Source organism: Lampris incognitus, chromosome 10 (genome assembly GCF_029633865.1).
Source record: "Lampris incognitus isolate fLamInc1 chromosome 10, fLamInc1.hap2, whole genome shotgun sequence".
In the NCBI taxonomy this organism is placed as follows: Eukaryota; Metazoa; Chordata; class Actinopteri; order Lampriformes; family Lampridae; genus Lampris; species Lampris incognitus.
Genome location: NC_079220.1, coordinates 8,183,005 through 8,204,194, shown reverse-complemented (window position 1 = coordinate 8,204,194; position 21,190 = coordinate 8,183,005). Strand labels below are relative to the sequence as shown.

The window sequence follows — 21,190 nt, the reverse complement described above, 5'->3', positions numbered from 1 at the left end:
GGGACCACGGCCCTGCCCGGAACTTGGCCCGAGACGAAACACCGGGGGCGGTCTGGCAGCGGCCTTGCCTAGCGTCGACTGTGTAGTGTCTGTGTTTGTGTTGTCGTGTGGAGTGCGGGGAGGTGTGTCGAAGGTGTCTGGCTGGGAGAGCTGGCGTTGGATCGGCTGAGGGAGCCTGGTCTGCTGCATCTGGTGGGCCCAGGGACCACGGCCCTGCCCGGAGCTGTACCTGAAGAGGAAACACCAAGGGCGGTCTGACAGGACGCGGAAGTGGGGCAGGCTAAGCTAACTGCTAGCCCACGTAGAACGGCAGTTCCGACAGTCATCCTGGCTGGCGTTCGTTCTCTGGACAGTGGTATTTTTGGACTGTGTTGCACTGAATGGACCGCGTTGTTGACTGTGGTTTTTTGTTGTAGCTTTGTTTCTCTGTTTTTATATGTTTTTGGTGGTGTTGTTATAGGAAATTTTGGACATGTGTTTTTATGTTTTGTGTTGCACTGCTGTGGCCTGGGAGAAACGACATTTTGTTTCTTTTGTGTACGCAAGTACATGATTGAAATGACAATAAATTGTTCCTGATTAATTATTACATCAATAGTGTATCTCTTCTAAACAAAGAGATCAAAGGTCAATTTCTGCCTCAACTGGACCAGGTATTACACAGGACAACCTGATGAAAACTAAGTCCTTAATGAGGGGTATTTTTCTACTTTTTTGACAAATTGGTCTAATGAAACAAACAAGGTCCAGGAAACAAGATTTTAAACATGGGCAGACTGGTAGAATGAGAGTTAATGTTCATCAGGCAGGCGTCTCCGTGGACTATGATGTTCACAGATAACATTGTGATCTGTAGGGAGCAGGTTGAGGAGAGCCTGGAGAGGTGGAGGTATGCACTGGAGAGAAGAGGAATGAAAGTCAGTAGGAGCAAGACGGAATACCTATGTGTGAATGAGAGGGAGGACAGTGGAATGGTGAGGATGTAAGGAGTGGAGGTGGCAAAAGTGTATGAGTTTAAATACTTGGGGTCAACTGTCCAAAGTAACGGGGAGTGCAGTAGAGGTGAAGAATAGAGTGCAGGCAGGGTGGAGCGGGTGGAGAAGAGTCTCAGGAGTGATTTGCTACAGAAGGGTACCAGCAAGAGTTAAAGGGGAAGGTTTACAAGATGGTTGTGAGACCAGCTATGTAATATGGTTTGGAGACAGTGGCATTGATGAAAAGACAGGAGGTGGAGCTGGAGGTGGCAGAGTTGAAGATGCTAAGATTTTCACTGGGAGTGATGAAGAAGAACAGGATGAGGAACGAGTTTATTAGAGGGACAGCTCAGGTTGGACAGGTTGGAGACAAAGCAAGAGAGGCAAGATTGAGAGGGTTTGGACATGTGTGGAGGAGAGATGCTGGGTATATTGGGAGAAGGATGCTGAATATGGAGCTGCCAGGGAAGAGGAGAAGAGGAAGGCCAAAGAGGAGGTTTATGGATGTGGTGAGGGAGGACATGCAGGTGGCTGGCGTGGCAGAGGAAGATGCAGAGGACAGGAAGAAATGGTAACGGATGATCCATTATGGCGACCCCTAACAGGAATAGCCGAAAGTAGTAGTAGATTAGCAGTAGCAATAGCATTAGCATGGTACGCTAGCATTAGCTAACTGTTGAATCATTTCAGCTTGCTGTAATATGCATATTAACGGTAATCACTGCCAGTTGTAAGAAATACCATCAAAAAATACAGTTTAACTCCAAGATAATTTATTGAAATATTCTTGGGTTACCAAGTTTGTCTGTTTTCATCCATCTGTTATCACCTTTATGCAGCATTTCCTGGGCTGTCAAACCGGAAATGGAAGAGTCTAAAGTCATTAGTAGAGGGGGGACTCAGCATGTATCCTATGTAAGTCAGTACAGAGGGGTGTTTCTATTCGTACTGCAGAAATGCTCTTTTAGGGGCCCTAAATAAGTATGCAGTCATGATATTTCTGTCAGGATAGACTGAGTGATGGGTTGCTGTGCATACAAGTTTTTTGTACATAAATATTGATTAGGCTGGTTGATTGATTTCAATTAACTGTGGTTTGTCTCATAGAAGGGGCTTCCAGTATAAAGCCAGGGTCCCACTAGAGCCCCTTTAGTCAGGGGCTTATTGTTGGTCGTTTTTCTTGTTTGTTTGATATGTTTCCTTATGATAATTTGAAGAGTTAATTTATTCTTTTAATATATTTTCACCCCCCCCCCATAATTCACATTTGCACAACTGCACTTGGCATTTGACTGGTGACAGTAATAAAACAAAGCTCCCTGGTGAAGATTTTGAGTCCAGGTCTCCTTCTTCCACCACTGGGCCAATTGCTACAGCAGGGAATGGGAAGGACAATGTACATGAATATTGAAATCTACTAAAGATATTAAAATGTCTCTCTCGCTCTTCTTTAAGCTCTGCTGGAAACAATTATAGTCTCTGGAAGAGTTCCTCACTTCAAACAATAGAAGCGGGGTTTTTTTTTTAATAGAAGTCTATTGTTGTTTTCCATTACAGATCTCGCTGCCTAGCTGAGCCCCTCCCGATAAATATAATCTCTGGTGGGGAAAAAGGGACTTCAAGGACATACTTAAGAATTAGCAAAATTCCACAGTGTGGTCTCACTGGATTGCTTGTGGGTCAGCATTGTGACTCGGACTGGTGATAATGCAAAGCTGCTGGCTCATTTCCTGAGCACCTCTTAAAAGGCTCCCCCACCTTTTCAATAGATAACCATGGCTGGCTCTGGGAGACAAAACCAGAGCAATTTTCCTTTTGTCCAATGGGCTACTGACATTGGGTAAACTGTGCTTTGGCTCTGAAGGAAACGTAAATCCTCCTTGATTCAAGCCCAGGAGGGGGATAATAGCTCAGTGGTGCAGACCCCTCCAGAGGTGACTCATGGGGGAGATAGCATCAGACTGTATTCATTAGATCTAAAGGAAGAAATTCCAGTGGGGTGTAAAACTTCCAAATGGTGCTGGAAAACGTTTCAGTGTCTCTCTGGCCTTTAAGTGTGCAGTCAGAGCTTTGAACCTAATCCACCGCATAAGAAACACTGAAAGGAAAATGAGTCACACCAAATTGCTGATGTAAATGACATTTTGTGCAGTGTTAGTGTGAGGGGAAGAATTTGCTTTTGGCAATACGTCTCACGTTGGATTGTTCCAATTAGGGTGGTAGGACTAGAAGAGATGGTGGAGCTGGGAATCCCGTGTCAACTGTTTTAGTCATACATGCCAGTTCAGTCTATCTATCTGTCTATCTGTCTGTCCATCTATTGTCTTTGTTTGTGCGCTTGTTAGATTGTATTCTGTCAACTGTCTTATCATCCTGTTTTGCCTATACTTTACAGTGAATGTTTTGTTGTTGTTTTTAATCAAAAGGAAAGAGCTCACCATCCCAGTTTTAGAAGAGAACATGAACAAAAATGCTGTTAAGATGTTCTGCTCAGATATCCTGAAAGAAACTATGGCGCCCAAATCACCCTGACACACAGATTTATTTTATTTTTATTTCTATTTAACCAGGAAAACACTAATTGAGATTTTTTTTTAAAAAACCCTCTTTTACAGGATTGTCCTGGCCAAGACAGACAGCAGCACAACTGACAGAGTTGCAGACATACAAACATGCAACAATTTACAGTAAAGAAAAAAAAATTACGGAATCATAAAATATCGGAATATTCATACAAGTCAGCAGCATCAGGGATCATACAGGGGCAATGTAAACCAGTCAAAACATCTGCAGCCAGATGTGCCTGCCTCCAAATCAGTAAGGATTAGTTTAAATGCGTCCAATGAGACCAACTCCCGAACAGTCAAGTCATTTTACGACTGATTCCAAGCAGAGGGCGCAGCAAACTTAAACGCCCCTCCCAGCTCAGCACGGGCTTTAGGGATAGATAATAAGAATAAGTCCTGGGAGCAGAGACAATAACTTCTCATGCTTTTCTGAAGGATGTAGATCCGTAGATAAGATGGAAGCAAACCAAGAATAGACTTACAAATAAAATATGCAAATGGTTAAGTCTACAGGTGTACAAGGCAGACGATCCAACCCGAGCATGCAAGGAGAAATTGTGAGTAAAATGTAATAAACAGTGCTCCATGGTAGACAGTATCCAGCGAATGTTGGCATTGTGAAGATGCATGCATGTATTTAACATCACCATAGTCCAGCACAGACATAAAAATGGCAACAAGTGTCTTTTTGGCCTCGAAGGAAAAGCAAGACTTGTTTCTAAAATAAAAACCCAATTTCAACATCAGTTTATTCATTATTTGCTGAATGTATGCCTTTAAAGAGAGGATTATTAATTATGATTCCTAGGTACAAACTCAGTCTCAGAGCCCTGAAAAGTGGTGATAGAGTGACGGTTCAGTGGCTTTGTCTTTACATTTGAAAACATCGTGAGTTTTGTTTTGTCAACATTCAAAACAAGTTTTAAATCATACAGGGTGAGTTGTACAGTATTAAAAGCAAGTTTTAGCTGACAAAGCCTGGTTAGGTGAAGACACAGAGCAGTTTATCACAGTGTCATCGGCATAAGAGTGGAAATTTGTGTTGGAAACATTTTGATCGGGACAGTTGATATATATATATATATATATATATATATATATATATATATATATATATATATATATATATATATATATATATATATATATATATATATATATATATATATATATATATATATATATATATATATATATATATATATATATATAGTGAATAGGAGTGGTCCCAGGACAGATCCCTGGGGCATGCCCTTGGATACACTAAGTGAGCTAGAAGTTATGCCTTCAGCCTGCATACTAACAGACAGTTTGTTCTGGTAGTCCTACACTGAATAGTCTTGGCTTCAATAGTTCATGATCCACAGTATCAAAAGCCTCAGATAAGTCAACGATTTAGGTATACTCTAGCTAAATCACTACAAAATTGGATGAAAACACAAAGAGATAGACAGACAGATAGACAAAGAAGCAATACAGACAATAGTTCTTTGCTGGTCCGCTTACTGAAAAACACAAGTCAAATACAGACTCTCAAACCTCCACTGAGAATGCATGGTACTGCGGCAGTACATCAAAAGAGGTTGTGTAAAGCAAAGCTATAGACAGCCATGAATATGTTTCCCAAGCGGAATTGCTTCACAAAATCCTTGTGGGTGAACTGGAACAAACAAGCAGCATTTGATAAATTCTAACTATGTATGGGATAAAGCCACAAGTTGCTGTTACCAAAACTCCATGTGTGTGGGGTTAACCGAGAGAAGGTTTATTTCTGACACCGCTAAGCTCTGCAGTCAGCACCAAACCAGGATGTGAAACGCACGTCAAACAACAACCATTACTGCATAGCAACAAACAAGCACCATGTGCAAATTCAGTGTGCAACCATGCCCATTATAGGTGTCCATATAAGAAGCATGTGCTGTCTAAGACTGGGTTTTATCCTTCACCGAATGTATCTCAGTATTTACCAGTCTGAATTTCAGACTCTTACCGTTTCACTACAGTGGAGCCCCCACAGGGGACTTTGAGATGGAGCTACCAAGCAGCAGGGTGTTTGGTCTCTTTGGTGTTATCAAGGAGAGGGTTGGTACTCACAAGTCCAGTTTGGAGTTGCTATTAGTATTAATAATAATAATATTGTCATTATTATCATTTTCAACTTTATTTTAATTGCACAAAGTGTACACAAATGACAAAACATAGAATTGTATACACTCGGGAAAGGTGCAAATTTTGATCTTGTTTGTGAAAAACAGGTGCAAGGAGGCATTGTGCTACTTATTGCTAATAATACTATAGTGATATAGTTGACATATCATGTTATTTGCATGGTGCAAGTAGAGCAGGAGTTGAGGGCCCTGGTGGTTGCAGACGATGCCTTCATGCCCCCAGCAGCAGTCCATAGAGGAGTGTGTCTTCACAGGAGGCCCAGAGGAGTCCTGTTTGGAGGTGTCTGTGTTCTGTGACTGTAGTTGATTCTCTCGCAACTGTGACCACTGATTTGTGTCAAAACTGTCACTCATAAAGGCAGAGAAGTGCCCCAACTGTAATCTCTTACAATGTAAACTTTATTTTCCCCGACACCTTTTATATCTCTGCTCATATAACTGAATTTGCATGGTTTCTACACTTATGCATGTGCACATACTATACATGAGCACATGCTTTAGGATATGTGTGTGTGTGGGAGGGGGTGCGGAGCGGTTGTCTGTATGCACTATGTCCTTATGTATATTTTCTCCATTGTGATATGCAGTTTACAGCTGATTTGTGCTGCTTTTATTTTTTTACTACTTTTACTAATCCCTGTGGGGAAATTCTTTCTCTGCATTTAACTCATCCGGGCTGTGTAGCTAGGTGGGCAGCCGCCGTGCAGCACCCGGGGACCAACTCCAGTTTGTCTCGCCGTGCCTCGGTCAGGGGCACAGACAGGGGTATTAACCCTAACATGCATGTCTTTCTTGATGGCGGGGGAAACCGGAGCACCCGGAGAAAACCCACCGCAGACACAGGGGAGAACATGCAAACTCCACACGGAGGATGACCTGGGATGACCCCCCAAGGCTGGACAAATCCCGGGGTTCGAACCCAGGACCTTCTTGCTGTGAGGTGACGGTGCTAACCAGTGGGCCCTCGTGCCGCCCCCTTTTGTTCGTTCGTTGCTTTTAGCCGTTCTTGGGTAAAGCTCGTTTAACTTTTGCTGTAGTTTTTACACATCTTATGCATGAAATGTGCTTTGCAAGACAAGCCCAACTCAACTCGATACCAGACCTGACCTGACTTAGATGATTTGGTTTTTGTGACTTTTGCATGACAGTACGAAAGTTGTCTAACTGAGAAATAGCCCCGTATAAAGTCACCACTGTGAGCAATTGCAAGTCGAGTCTGAAAGATCAATTCATATTGAAACCGAAGGACCGGGTGGAAAACCCACAACACTCAGCAGCTTCTGACATGTGTAAGCGTTTAATGTATGCTTAGCTGTGTGCGTTTAACGGGTTCACCGGAGTGTGCAGCGTGTTGAAATTGCGTTTCTTTCCGTTTTTAACAGCGCACATAAAACCGTGTTTTTCAACACGGGCCTCGGGGGCATAAGGGGCTGAGCTGTGGCGTGTGTGAGAGGGAGGACCCGTGGTGGAAAGTGCCAGTCTAGTGGAAACCACAAAGCTGCTATAAACAGCAGCTGATGTGGCAGCCCAGTAAAGCGTGCCCGGCCCGGGGGGACACACCCATGCTTCCCTGCCGCCGCTCCACCCGTGTGCGGATTCTTCTTCTTCTGTGGGCCTCCGGCTGAACGTCTAATTCACACATTAAGCCTTTTTATTGGCCCTTATTAACCCGCGCCGTCGGGAGCGTTCTAACATCTGCGCCAGGGCGCACCATACCGGAGGGGGTGCACCCGTGAACGAGTAACCAGGCACTCGCTTTTCCAAAGTCAGAATGACTATTTATTCAAAAATACTGAGCGATATAAATATAACATATTGGAATACTCTTTGTTGTCAATATGCGAAGACTGAACAGTTACCCCGGCATTAAAGGTAGAGAAACACAGAAATTGACAAGACATCGAACAAGAAAACTCCTCCAGTATGAATGAATACATGTCAGTATGACACTATACAGGTGTAATGTTATACAAATGAGAATACAAGCCGTTGTATTGATGAAGATTCCAGGGGGAAACGACTCTTTTCAGGGCGCTTTCAGACCCAAAAGGCTTCTTCGATATGGGCTCAAACTACAAGCAGTAAGCCGGGCTCACAGACCACACAGCTACTGTATATTTGTGAATTTAAGTAGCCTCAAAACACCTGAAACGTACAGTTAACAGAAGTACAGAAAGTTTTAGAACTGTGTTATTATACTACGTCTGTAGCCGTTGTAGTACCCTGTAGACATCATCCATGCATCCTGCATCAGTGCTGCACTGGCTGCTGCAGTCTAGTCCTTCTCAAATCCACGAAAACGTGTGTTTCTGGCAAAATCTAAATCAAACAAACTGCTCCAAGTTTTGGACATATCCACAAGCATGAAAACAACCAGCGGATTTCCACATTGTGTTGCACATTTTCGTTCTTTACAATGTCACCCGGGGGTGCATATCGCCCAGGCATGTCAATATTTCTGCTGTCTGGAGAGTCCCGTCCCTGCTCAGAGGCATTAAGCATTACACGTCATCTGTCCACTGGAGCTGAAAGACCAGCACAGTCACACGAGTAGGTGAGAACCACATTAGGTGGATCTGGATGAACACATTTTAACTCAAGATTTGCATCTCAGAATCCATCCATCCATCCATTATCCAGGCCCCTTGTCCTAAACCAGGGTCGCAGAGATGCCGGAGCCTATCCCAGCAGTCATTGGGCGGCAGGCGGGGAGACACCCTGGACAGGCCGCAGGGCCATCACAGGGCCCACACACACACACATTCACACCTAGGGACAATTTAGTACGGCCGATTCACCTGACCTACATGTCTTTGGACTGTGGGAGGAAACTGGAGCCCCCGGAGGAAACCCGGAGCCTATTCCAGCCGTCATTGGGCGACAAGCGGGCAGACACTCTGGACAGGCCGCCAGGCCATCACAGGGCCAATATATATATATATATGTGTGTGTGTGTGTGTGTGTGTGTGTGTGTGTGTGTGTGTGTGTGTGTGTGTGTATGTATATATATATATATATAGCATCTCAAAATAATCAAAAATAATCTTGTGGCGGGCTTGATAGTGCAGAAATTAATTTTTGCATGAGGATATGAAGTAAAAACCTGAAATCTATGATAGGAAGGTCCCTTTTTTTGTGCTACAGGCCTCAATTAAAATGTTCCCCTGCTGTGATATACTTTAGGTGTAAGACAGTTTTGAAATACCCATGATAATAGTTAACACGAATACAAAAATAATTCTGAAATAAGTCCAGATAGATGTAGGACTGAACTGTTAACTGTTTGTATGGCTGTATGTGATGATGGTATAGTCTGTAATGATGCATGTATAACTCGTATATAGTTTAGTGATGTACATTTTGTATTGATGCATGTATATTTTGTATTTTTTGGTACGCGTGTTTTTATTTTGGTGCAGCAGTGCAACGTGGTTTTGACCCTCAGACCAAATCCTGTATACTTGCTTTTGACGCCAGAGGCCTAAGGACATTGAAATAGTTTGCCTGCAAATAACAACTGTCCATTACGAAAGGCGGTGATTTTCTTCATTGCCAAACCCATCGTTTTAGTACGGAGAACTACTTTTTTCCAGTCCAACAGGAAGTCAGGACAACAAACAAAGGACTTAGTTCTGCAAACTTGTTTCAACCCTCTGCTGTCCAACAAATCCCAACAGTCAGTATTTTGGCATGAGATGGCGTTCACAGTGGTGCATGAGATAAGACGTGAGCAGGAGGAACGTCAGTCTTGTGTCTTTGGTGGTTCGCTTGGATTAAAAGTCAATTTTTTTCACAACATGAGACTTAAATGAGACATGGGAGGTCATCAGACATGTCCGCGTTTTTTTTTTCTTTGGTGGTAAAACACGTCCCCGTGAAAACTGCTAATGTAGAGCCGCATCCAGATGGGTTAGGACAGGGAGGACGACTCCGGTCGTGTCTCATTCAGGGTGTCCAGTTGCAGTCGATGAGTCACGGAGCGCTCCGCCCTCAGCATTTAGTGGTGACGGAGACTTTGCTTGTTGTTCCCGAGTCAATCTTGGCAACCAGCAGTCTGAGGGAGTCTTCAGATGACCGAATGAGCTCTCTGCCACTATGAAGAACAGACAGAGAGAGAGAGAGAGAGAGAGAGAGAGAGAGAGAGAATGTGAATGAGAGAGAGAAAGAGAGAGAGCATGAGCGAGACCGCAAGAGAGAGAAAGCGAACGAGAGAAAGGGAGGGAGAGAAAGAGTGAGCGAGAGAGAGCAAGATAGAGCATGAGTGAGAGCGAGAGAGAAAGAGAATGTGAGCAAGAGAGAGCGTGAGCGAGAGAAAGTGAGAGAATGAGCGAGAGAGTGTGAAAGAGTGAGAGAGAGCAAGAGAGAGAGAGAGACAGTGAGAGAGCAAGAGAGAGACAGTGAGAGAGCGAGAGAGAGTGAGAGCAAGAGAGAGAGAGAGACAGTGAGAGAGCAAGAGACAGAGTGAGAGAGCAAGAGAGAGAGACAGTGAGAGAGCGAGAGACAGAGTGAGAGAGAGAGAGAGAGAGACAGTGAGAGAGCGAGAGACAGAGTGAGAGAGAGAGAGAGAGACAGTGAGAGAGCGAGAGACAGAGTGAGAGAGCAAGAGAGAGAGACAGTGAGAGAGCGAGAGACAGAGAGAGAGCAAGAGAGAGAGACAGTGAGAGAGCGAGAGACAGAGAGAGAGCAAGAGAGAGAGCGAGACAGAGTGAGAGAGCAAGAGAGAGAGAGACACAGTGAGAGAGCAAGAGAAAGAGAGAGAGACAGAGTGAGAGAGAAAGCGAGAGAGACAGAGTGAGAGAGCAAGAGAGAGAGCGAGCGAGAGAGAGACAGAGAGTGAGAGAGCAAAAGAGAGAGAGAGAGAGACGCACATAAAACAGGATAAAGGGATAATTGAGTTTTTATACAACCTGGGTCTTTATCTCCGTAGTTTTAAGCATCATGCATGTCAGTCATGACATCATTTTACTACCCGGCTTCATTTTCAAGGTTTTGGGACCAGTGCAGGACTCCCCTTTACAAGGGCGTCTTATGGGACAAGTGAACACGAGCATCAGACATGTTCCCACAAGTCCAATTCAATCCAATTATCTAAGCCACATTGTTTTGGAAGTGAAATCGATGGTGAAACTTCAGCGAAACGTCCATCCCAACTGTCCACCGCGCCGCTGAGCTACTTCCTGGATGTACTTGCAGGAATGACCCATCGTAACGTCCCGTCGCTAATGGGAAGTCATGTACACAGTCTAACACTAGGGTTTTTGTTTTGTTTTTTTGTGTGGTTGTTGTTGTCGCCGTCTAAAGGACAGGTTTAAGACCCGTGTTCATTTGTCCCATAAGACGCTGTTGTAAAGTCCACAAAGAAGCCAGCGAGTAAAATGACCTCACACGACCGATGTTCACAATGGCAAAAACTGTGAAAATAAGGAAGTGTCCTTTAACAGGTCGATTTAGAGAGGAAATTTAGCGAGCGTGACCTTTCTTTATGTGTTGTAGGGGTGATGGAAAAAAACAAGAGTAATGGTGTGTTTTCTGGCATCTTGGGGCCCGGTACTTACATGTGGTAGTCCATGCCAACTAGACTGATGCCGTTGACAGCCAGGATGCGATCGCCCAGACTCAGTTTCTGACACAGGGCGGCTGGCGAGTTGGGCACCACCGACTTCACGTAGATCCCGCTCATTTTCAGGGGTGTTTTCTGCTCCAAGAGTCCGAAGGAAAACGGGAAGGAGCGTGAGGAAATGGTCTTAACACTCGGCTGTACTTCCTGTTAGCCTACAGAGGGCACTGTGTCTAGCCAAATAACACAACCTCCAGCCATCCATTATCCGAACCGCTTATCCTGCTGTCAGGGCTGCGGGGATGCTGGAGCCTATCCCAGCAGTCATTGGGCGGCAGGCGGGGAGACACCCTGGACAGGCCGCCAGGTCATCACACAGGGCCAACATATACACACACACACATTCATACCTAGGGACAATTTAGTATGGCCGATTCACCTGACCTACGTGACTCTGGACTGTGGGAGGAGACCCACGCAGACATGGGGAGAACATGTAAACTCCACACAGAGGACGACCCGGGACGACCCCCGAGTTTGGACCACCCCGGGGCTCGAACCCAGGACCTTCTTGCTGTGAGGTGATCGCGCGTTCCACTACGCCACCGTGCCGCCTAGTAAAACCTCACCACTACCAAATCATCCAGGACAGAAAGCACCGAGACGTACTTGCACAAGTTGTCTAAAGAACCACAAGAAGCAGATATAAAAGATAGCCAGGAGCATTACAGGTGATCATTTAATGCTAGCACATTTTCATTTCTGTAAATTCCCTATGATACTGAGACATACGAGTATTTTCATATTCATAGTATTGTGACATAATGCATAATGCAGGCTAATTAAGCAGTTATAAACTAATACTAAACTAAGAATACATGCCTTATGCCTTACTAAGTTAAGTTTATTATTTAGGTTTATTAATTGAGCATTAGAGCGGGGGCGGGAAATTATAATATTTGTCGGATGTAATATTGTAGCGAATCCGGGGGGCAGCCGGGAACTGGAGCAGCCAGGACGCGAATCCAGGTCTCCCACACCACGGGCGACTATGTTAACCAGTCAACTAGAGGGACCGACCCGTTAGCCCCGCGTACTAGCTCCCTCACGCCTCTGGGCACACATACTTCTCACGGTCTCACCGTCCAACTCCTGACACCAGTGTAGTGAATTCAGGGGGCGGCCCGGGAACCGCCACGGCTGGGATGCGAACCCGGGTCTCCCGCACCACAGGCGACTACATTAACCAGTCGACTAAAGGGTCCCATCCGTTAACCAACCGGCCAGCAGGTCTACAAATCCGTGGTCGTTACAATATAATACTAATATTTGTTGGATTCTCTATTGGGAATTCTTGTTGAATTCTTCTGGTTTTGTTTTTATCGTTGTTTTTTTGTTGCTTTATTTATGCTTGGCCATTTTGTCTTTTATTTTGCATGTCTGAAATAAAGACATTTGATTTGATTTGACTAATTAATGATTATGAATATCAACTGCTGACTTTGGTAGTTGACTAATTGTACAGTGAAACTATTAACGAATTTAATTTACACTACTCCGCAAATAGTTCTGAACTACAATCAAAACTACAAACGCATGTGGAGTGTATTCATTTACGCTTCACGATCAGTATGATACTTTGTAGCCAGTTAGCAAAGACTCACGGTTACATTCCCTGTTACTTTCTTCTCGTTTGGATCATTTATAGTTAAAACTTATTATCTGCTCATTATGACGTCGCAATGCTCCTGAAAACATTTCTCCGCCACCCTGGCGCCCGGCCCGGCGCGGCGGGTCCGAACTCGCCGTAAGAACATTTATTCTGACTGAATAGGTAGCGTGTCTTAAATCTGCCACGTTTTAAACCCTCCAGTTTAGAGTTTAATCCGATTAGCTTCCTACCGCCAGATCTAAGCGGCCATTCAACTGTTCTTTTTTTTTCCTGCGCTTACTTTTCCCGCTTAAATCCAACCACCGAAAAAGAAAAAGAAAAGCCTCGTGTCCTGCGCTCTGCTCACGCTGCAGGTTGTCAAATCCAGTCTTGCAGTTCTCATACCCACCCATACTTTTAATAGAGGACATACAGGAGTAGATTTTTCCCCCCTTTTCTCCCCAGTTGTAACCGCCCAATCACCCCGCTCTTCCGAGCCGCTCGCTGCTCCGCCCCCTCTGCCGATCCGGGGAGGGCTGCAGACTACCACATGCCTCCTCCCATACATGTGGAGTCGCCAGCCGCTTCTTTTCACCTGACAGTGAGGAGTTTCACCAGGGGGACGTACCGCGTGGGAGGATCACGCCATCACCCCCGGTTCCCCCCCCGAACAGGCGCCCCGACCGACCAGAGGAGGCGCTAGTGCAGCGACCAGGACACATACCCACATCCGGCTTCCCACCCGCAGACACGGCCCAATTGTGTCTGTAGGGACGCCCGACCAAGCCGGAGGTAACGCGGGGATTCGAACCGACGATCCCCGTGTTGGTAGGCAACGGAACAGACCGCCACGCCACCCCGACGCCCCCTATAAATGAGTAGATTTATGAAAGACGAGTGTAAGGATGGGGGGATGTCATACCATTCCATCCACGAGTGCCAGGCCGAGACCATGCGGCCCTCTCCGAAGCTCGACCGTGAACACGTCCTCTCCGTCTTCCTCGATGGCGTCCGCCGAACTCCTCCCGTCGCCGCATCCGCCTGCTAGACAAACGCAAACACACGTATGACGTCCGGAGTGATAAATGCAACCGGTGCCAAGCAACTTCGAGGACAAACATGAAGCTGCATCGGGGAGGAGGACGGTTGTTCAGTGAACGCCAGCCCGCCTGGATGATCCGAAGGTGTCCAGGGGACACCCGGGTTAAGAAGAAAGACAGCCGCTTTATTTCTGTCATCGTATGGTTACAAGAAAATGTGTTGTCTGCATGTAACCCATCCTGTTGTACAGCAGCAGTGGGCAGCTGCAGCGCCCGGGGACCAACTCCAGTTCTTCTTTCCACTGCCTTGCTCAGGGGCACAGGCAGGCATATGAACCCTAACACGCATGTCTTTTTGATGGTGGGAGGAAACCCACGCAGACGCGGGGAGAGCATGCAAACTCCACACAGGAAGGACCTGGGACGGCCTGGGGTTCGAACCCAGGACCTTCTTGCTGTGAGGCAACAGTGCTAACCACTGGGCCGTCGAGTTAAGCCGGAATCAAACAGGCGCCCCAACTGACCACAGGAGGCGCTGGTGCAGCGACCAGGACACATACCCACATCCGGCTTCCCACCCTCAGACACGGCCAATTGTGTCTGTAGGGACGCCCGACCAAGCCGGAGGTAACACAGGGATTCGAACCGGGATCCCTGTGTTGGTAGGCAATGGGGTAGACCGCCACACTACCCGGACACCCTGTTATTATGTTCCTACTGGGTTTTAACATGGCGGCATAGTGACGCAGTGGTTGGCGCGGTCGCCTCACAGCAAGAAGGTCCTGGGTTCGAACCCCGGGGTAGTCCGACCTTGGGGGTCGTCCCGGGTCGTCCTCTGTGTGGAGTTTGCATGTTCTCCCCGTGTCTGTGTGGGTTTCCTCCGGGGGCTCCGGTTTCCTCCCACAGTCCAAAGACATGTAGGTCAGGTGAGTCGGCCGTACTAAGTTGTCCCTAGGTGTGTGTGTGTCTGTGTGTGTGTGTGTGTGTGTCGGCCCTGTGATGGCCCGGCGGCCTGTCCAGGGTGTTTCCCCGCCTGCCGCCCAATGACTGCTGGGATAGGCTCCAGCATCCCCACGACCGTGAGTAAGGATAAGCGGTTTAGATAATGGATGGAATGGGTGGGTTTTAACACACACCCACCCACCCACACACACACACACCCCCACACACACACACACACACACTAAAACCTAAGTCCTAACCCTAAAATGACCCCTTGAAGAAGTGAGAACAGGCCCAATTATCCCCACTTAGCCCAAAGAAGCTCACTTTGGGTCTGTGAAAATATAGGAATGCAAACCCCCACACACACACACATGCATGCACACACACTCTCTCTCTCTCTCTCTCTCTCTCTCTCTCTCTCTACTGAGTATAATCTGATTATAAGCAAACAAAAAGTGCGACGGTCTGTGGTATAAAACGGCTGCACAACAGACAAAAACAGCATCGTCGCACATTTAGTTCGAGCGTCACAATAACCCTGTTTTTTTTTTTGTGCAAAAATCCACACCGAAAGCTGCGAAAAAATGCTGCAAAATGCACTGAAGACCTCCTGCACAGCGCCGCCCCCCCCCCCCCCCCCCCCACCGGGGCCCGGGGACGGTGGTCACCGCGGGTCCCGGCCTGTCACAACAATCGCACGGCAACAGTCGCATTCCACACAAAATGTACCCGGCCCTCTTTCTCCTCTTTCCGTCTGCTCTCTCGCCCTCCTCCCTTTACCGACATGCAGCCGGTCTGCCCCCCACGCAGGACCTGCACAGAACAATGCCGACCCCGATTAAGATTCCACGCAACAACCCAACTGTAAATTCCCATGACGGGTCAGCCACTGCTCTTTTCTCTCCTGACATCACCACCTCTCTGTAATTCTTGGGGCCAGATTAAAGGATTAGCAAAGCTTCCAAAATACTGTTATCCCGCTAGCAGCTGAAACCACTGTGGTAGGTGCGGGGAGGCCAAGGTGAGGCTCCGAGCGGTGAGCCGCTGTCAGCCGTCATCAGCATGGGGGGAGATCGGGGGGGGGGGGGGTGGGGGGGTGACGGAGCAGGCAGCGGATTTCACCGTTGTCCACGTTTTTTGGCGGTTATTTTGCGGATCCGGTGTTGATTTCTCGTGAAATGTCGATAAAATGGTTTTGTCCCCCGCCCACTGCCGCCCCCCAACCCCCCCGAATTGGGAACAAAGTCTCACCAGTTGTGGAGGAGGGAGGTTTTGCTGGAGTTTTATCTGTGCTTGGTGGTTTGTGCTTTGCCCCGAGCCCCCGATTTGCACCTGCGTAAACATTCGGTAAGTGTGCAAAGGATTTCCCACCAACTGAAAAAAAGGGGAAGTGATTGTTTTCCAGTCCCGTTGGTTCCAGTTCAGCTGAGCTACAGGTTGCATCGCTGTATTTATATCCATCTATCCATCCATTATCCATCCATCCATCAATCCATTATCCATCCATCCATCCATTATCCATCTATCTATCCATCCATCCATCCATCCATCCATTATCCATCCATCCATCCAGCCATTATCCATCTATCCATCCATTATCCATCCATCCAGCCATTATCCATCCATCCATCCATCCATTATCCATCCATCCATCCATCCATTATCCATCCATCCATCCATCCATTATCCATCTATCTATCCATCCATTATCCATCCATCCATCCATTATCCATCTATCTATCCATCCATCCATCCATTATCCATTATCCATCCATCCATTATCCATCCATCCATCCATTATCCATCCATCCATCCATTATCCATTATCCATCCATTATCCATCCATCCATTATCCATCCATCCATCCATTATCCATCCATCCATCCATTATCCATTATCCATCCATCCATCCAGCCATTATCCGAACCGTTTATCCTGCTCTCAGGGTCGCGGGAATGCTGGAGCCTATCCCAGCAGTCATGGGGCGGCAGGCGGGGAGACACCCTGGACAGGCCGCCAGGCCATCACACAGGGCCGACATGCACACACATTCATACCTAGGGGCAATTTAGTACAGCTGATTCACCTGACCTACATGTGTTTGGACTGTGGGAGGAAACCGGAGCCCCCGGAGGAAACCCACACAGACACGGGGAGAACATGCAAACTCCGCACAGAGGACGACCCCCAAGGTTGGACTATCCCGGGGCTCGAACCCAGGACCTTCTTGCTGTGAGGCGACCGTGCTAACCACTGCGCCACCGTGCCGCCCCTATTTATATCCATGAATGTATAGCTTGAATGTGTAGTCTTGTTGGACTTTCATTCTTTAAGAGACGAGGCTGAGCAACAACACCGCTGTCCATATCTGCACACAACAGGCCTGCACCCCTCTGAAATGTGGATTTCCCAATGAATGCATGCAGAATAAGAGAAAATCGGCAAACGCTGCAAGATTTCTTAAAGGGTGCATGTGCACGTTTTATGTGCAGAGCCGTGTGTTGTTATGTGAGGCCCAACGTCCCTTAATTCTCTCTCAAATACTCAAAACCAACTTGACTTTCTCTGAAAGGAAGTGACAATCTCAACACCGTGGCAGATTTTGTTACTTAATCCCCCAGTGATCGAATAATTGTTGGTGATAGAATAATGTGGCATTAAAAAGGGTCACATTTCTGCAGCAATAAGCGGGAAATAAACACAGAAAATGGAGTGCACTACAGGCGGGACCGATGACAGATGAGCGGGCTGATTAAGATAAAACAAAATGGGCCCTTAATCTTTAAACCTTCCTGTAATCACTCACAACCTCAGAGGGGGTCTAGTCAGGCAGCTTAAAGGATCATTGTGGGTTTTTTTTTTTTTTTTACAACCTGGGTCTTATTTTTGTCGTTTTCAGCCATTGTGCAAATTGTGCACCTTTAGGGAAACGGGACCATCGTTGGACTCCGCTTTAGAACGGTGTCTGATGGGGCAACAGAACACGAGTGTCAGACATGTTTCAGCAAGTCCTGTTAAACCCAATTCTCCTCTTAATAGCTAGCCATAATATTCAGCCATTGCAGCAGCTATGCTAGGATTTGGATTTTATGTGATAACTATGAACAAAAGTGCACGCACACAAGGACACTTCTTGTAAGTATTGGCTGGTGATTCCAACCAAGAAGTAGCTTAGCATCGTGGTCGACCGTTGATGCCATTGCACATTTTGAGTAATAACTTTTAACTTTCACTGTCATGTTCTCTTCCACATGTGTGGTTTGGATAATTGGGTTGAACTGGACTTGTTGAAACATGGCTGACACTCGTGCTCAGTTGTTCCGTACGATGCCGTTGGAAAGCTGAGGCCAATGGTGGGCCTGGGTCCAACATCTCTGCAATAAAACTAGTGAGTAAAGCGATATATATCTGCTATGCAAAATGGTGAAAACTAAAAAATTGTAAAATTATCTGGAATTGTCCTTTAATGGAAACTCTTAAACACAACTGGCATCACAGTGTTGGCACGGAGTGTTTATGAAGGTCCAGTTGAGAAGATATGACAAGGAAGAGAGCTTAGGAAGAGCGCTCCTCACTCGTCGTGAGGAGTGCGGGGAGGTGTGTCGAGGGTGTCTGGCCGGGAGAGCTGGTGCTGGATCGGCCAGGAGCGCTTGGTCTGCTTCGTCCGGTGGCCCCGGGGACCACGGCCCCTGCCTGGAGCTGCCAGGTCTGACAGGACGTGGAAGCGGGGCGGGCTAAGCTAACTCCTAACCCATGCAGACCGGCGGTTCCGACAGTCATTCTGGCTGGCGTTCGTTCCCTTGGACAGTGATTTTTTTTTGTTGCTTAGTTTGGATCATATGTCCAAAGTGTTAGTTTGGATATGTGTGTTCTTGTAGTTTTTGGATGTGTTTTTGTTTGTGTTGTACTGCTGTGGGCCGGGGGACACGGCATTTCGTTTCATGTACGCAAGTGCATGGAGTGAAATGACAAAGTGTTCTTGAAGTGTTCCTGATTCTTGATGAGAGAGAGAGAGAGAGAGAGAGCGGGAGAGAGAGAGCGAGAGAGCGGGGGAGAGAGAGAGAGAGCGGGAGAGAGGAAGAAAACCCACTCCCATCGACTCCCTCTGTACTTCTTGGAGGTGACCTCATGACTGAGACTTCCAAACACAATAGGCGGCTCAGGAGGAAACGGCCTTTCCTTGGCACAGGGAATCCACCCTACGGCCTTTCACTTCAAATGCCTCGCATCCAGAAAGGAGGGAAGGTACTCCACCTCCTTTTATGTGCTGCACCTCTATGTGGACCCAGGACTGCTAAACGCAAATATGCAGCAGGTCCGCGGGGTCAAGTCACTGAAATTCTTTCCTTAATGGACTCCATCAATCATAGCTGGGATAATTAGGTCAGGAAGAATGACTGCCGGCGACCTTTCTGCACAAACAGGGAGCAAGGGCCGAGATTTGAGCTGAGGTAGCCACATTCCCCGCGAAGGGAGTTTATATCACTTTTAATAAAAACCCGCTGGCTCCAAACGGGTCCTTTGAGTGGCTGTCATTTTGTCCTTTGTCCACGGTGGCAGTGCAGGTTGTCTTTTCAATGGCTTCTAGGTTTACTTATAAAGGCTCTCGTGCCAAACATATTTTACCGTCGCTGCCTTTTGGTGAACACCTTTAAGCTAGCTAGGGTTGTAGTACTTAAGTTCAGCCTTGGTTTCGAGTCCGCATTTTGAAGGTCTCCGTCTTGTACTCGGGTCCCATACAGTATGGACCCCCAATCGTTTTTCAAGGTCAGTCGAGTACTTCTTCAATTAACCTTTTTTTTAAATTTATCAAAATTTTGTTTTAATATTATTATTAATTTGTGTCTGAAAGAATACATTAGGATCTGAAAAAAAGGAAAATAAAGCCTAAATAAATACTACAGGGTAGTGAAATTATGTCTTTTACTACGACGGTATACTACTACAGTTACAGTCATGGTGTTTAATTGGACTTGCACCGTTCTGGTGTCAGTCTTTTTATAAATTTTTGGCCCATGGTTCTCGAGTTGAACTCGCTGCCTCAAAGTCTTGGACTTGACGCCTTCTTGTAAAACTTTGATCTCAGACTTGACACGGACTCCATAAACACTTGCCGTGGACTTGGGCTCGCCTTGGGTGGTCTTGACTACAAGGCCTCTGTCAGCCGTTCCTGAGACTCTATGAGATCGTCTCAATTGTCAGTCTCACGTTGCACCTGCGTGATGAACTTGCCAAAGTCACACTGTTTATGTGAAATAGCTGACTTACCTTTTTTATGCTGCCGAGCTCGCTCCTGCAGGTCCGCCTCCAGCTGGGCCAGCTCCATGCCCTGAGGAGTGTTGGGTGGTGTGAGCAAGCAAGACGGGTCCAGAGCCAGGCTCTTATGGCAGACCAAGTCGGCCTGGCCCAGGAGGGTGTTCTGCAGCTCCAGGTTCTTCAGCTTCTGGGTCAGCACCGCCTCACAGTCGCTAAGGTCGACGGCTCGGGCCTGGAACGGCGGTGCGGGGCACTCGGTATCCATTTCTGCCCTCGGAGAGGGGCAGGTAACTGGGTCAGAGACCACGTCTTGGGTAGCATCCTGGAAAACCATGATGGAAGGTGAAGTCGTCACATCAGGAGTCTGCAGTCAGGGGTGACCAGATACAAACAGTTCAAACTGCAGGATAAACAGTAGGATTCTGTGGGACAGATTTATAATGTCCACACTTTTACAGTTTACCAATGCAGAATTAATGATGAAATCAATTAAATTAATGAAACACTTATATCCCGCCTGCAGCTACGCTTCTGCCAGCTAGTCAGGACATGACGGTATATAATACGCCTGAATGAAAGATGAGAAGATAAATTACAGTAAATACTGAGATAGTCTTCTATGTACTATGAGATAGTACATAGTCTTCAACTATGTACCTTGTTTGTGCCCCCCCCCCCCCCAATTGTACTTGGCCAATTACCCCACTCTTCTGAGCTGTTCCAGTCGCTGCTCCACCCCCTCTGCCATCCGGGGAGGGCTGCAGACTACCACATGCCTCCTCCCATACATGTGGAGTCACCAGCCGCTTCCTTTCACCTGACAGTGAGGAGTTTCACCAGTGGGACATAGCGCGTGGGAGGATCACGCTATTCCCCCCAGTTCTCTCCCCCCCCCCCCCCAAACAGGCGCCCCGACTGATCAGAGGAGGCGCTAGTGCGGCGACCAGGACACATACCCACATCCGGCTTCCCACCCACAGACAAGACCAATTGTGTCTGTAGGGACGCCCGACTAAGCCGGAGGTAACA

The 21,190-nt window shown here is 47.0% G+C and overlaps 1 protein-coding gene across 4 annotated transcripts in view; it reads right to left on the bottom strand.

Annotated features, from left to right (window-relative positions):
- Positions 1-8,707: 8,707 nt before the first annotated feature.
- Positions 8,708-21,190, bottom strand: part of radil2a (Ras association and DIL domains 2a) — a 48,064-nt gene continuing 35,581 nt past the window's right edge. For 2 of the 4 annotated variants that reach the window (XM_056287573.1, XM_056287576.1), the window contains 4 exons: positions 20,174-20,525; positions 13,843-13,964; positions 11,268-11,407; positions 8,708-9,805 (listed from right to left, as the gene is read on the bottom strand). In XM_056287573.1, coding sequence (XP_056143548.1) covers positions 9,703-9,805; positions 11,268-11,407; positions 13,843-13,964; positions 20,174-20,525 — 717 coding nt within the window. In that variant the 3' untranslated portion in view covers positions 8,708-9,702. The remainder of the gene's footprint in view (positions 9,806-11,267; positions 11,408-13,842; positions 13,965-20,173; positions 20,526-21,190) is intronic. The other 2 variants (XM_056287574.1, XM_056287575.1) reach the window with 2 other exon arrangements.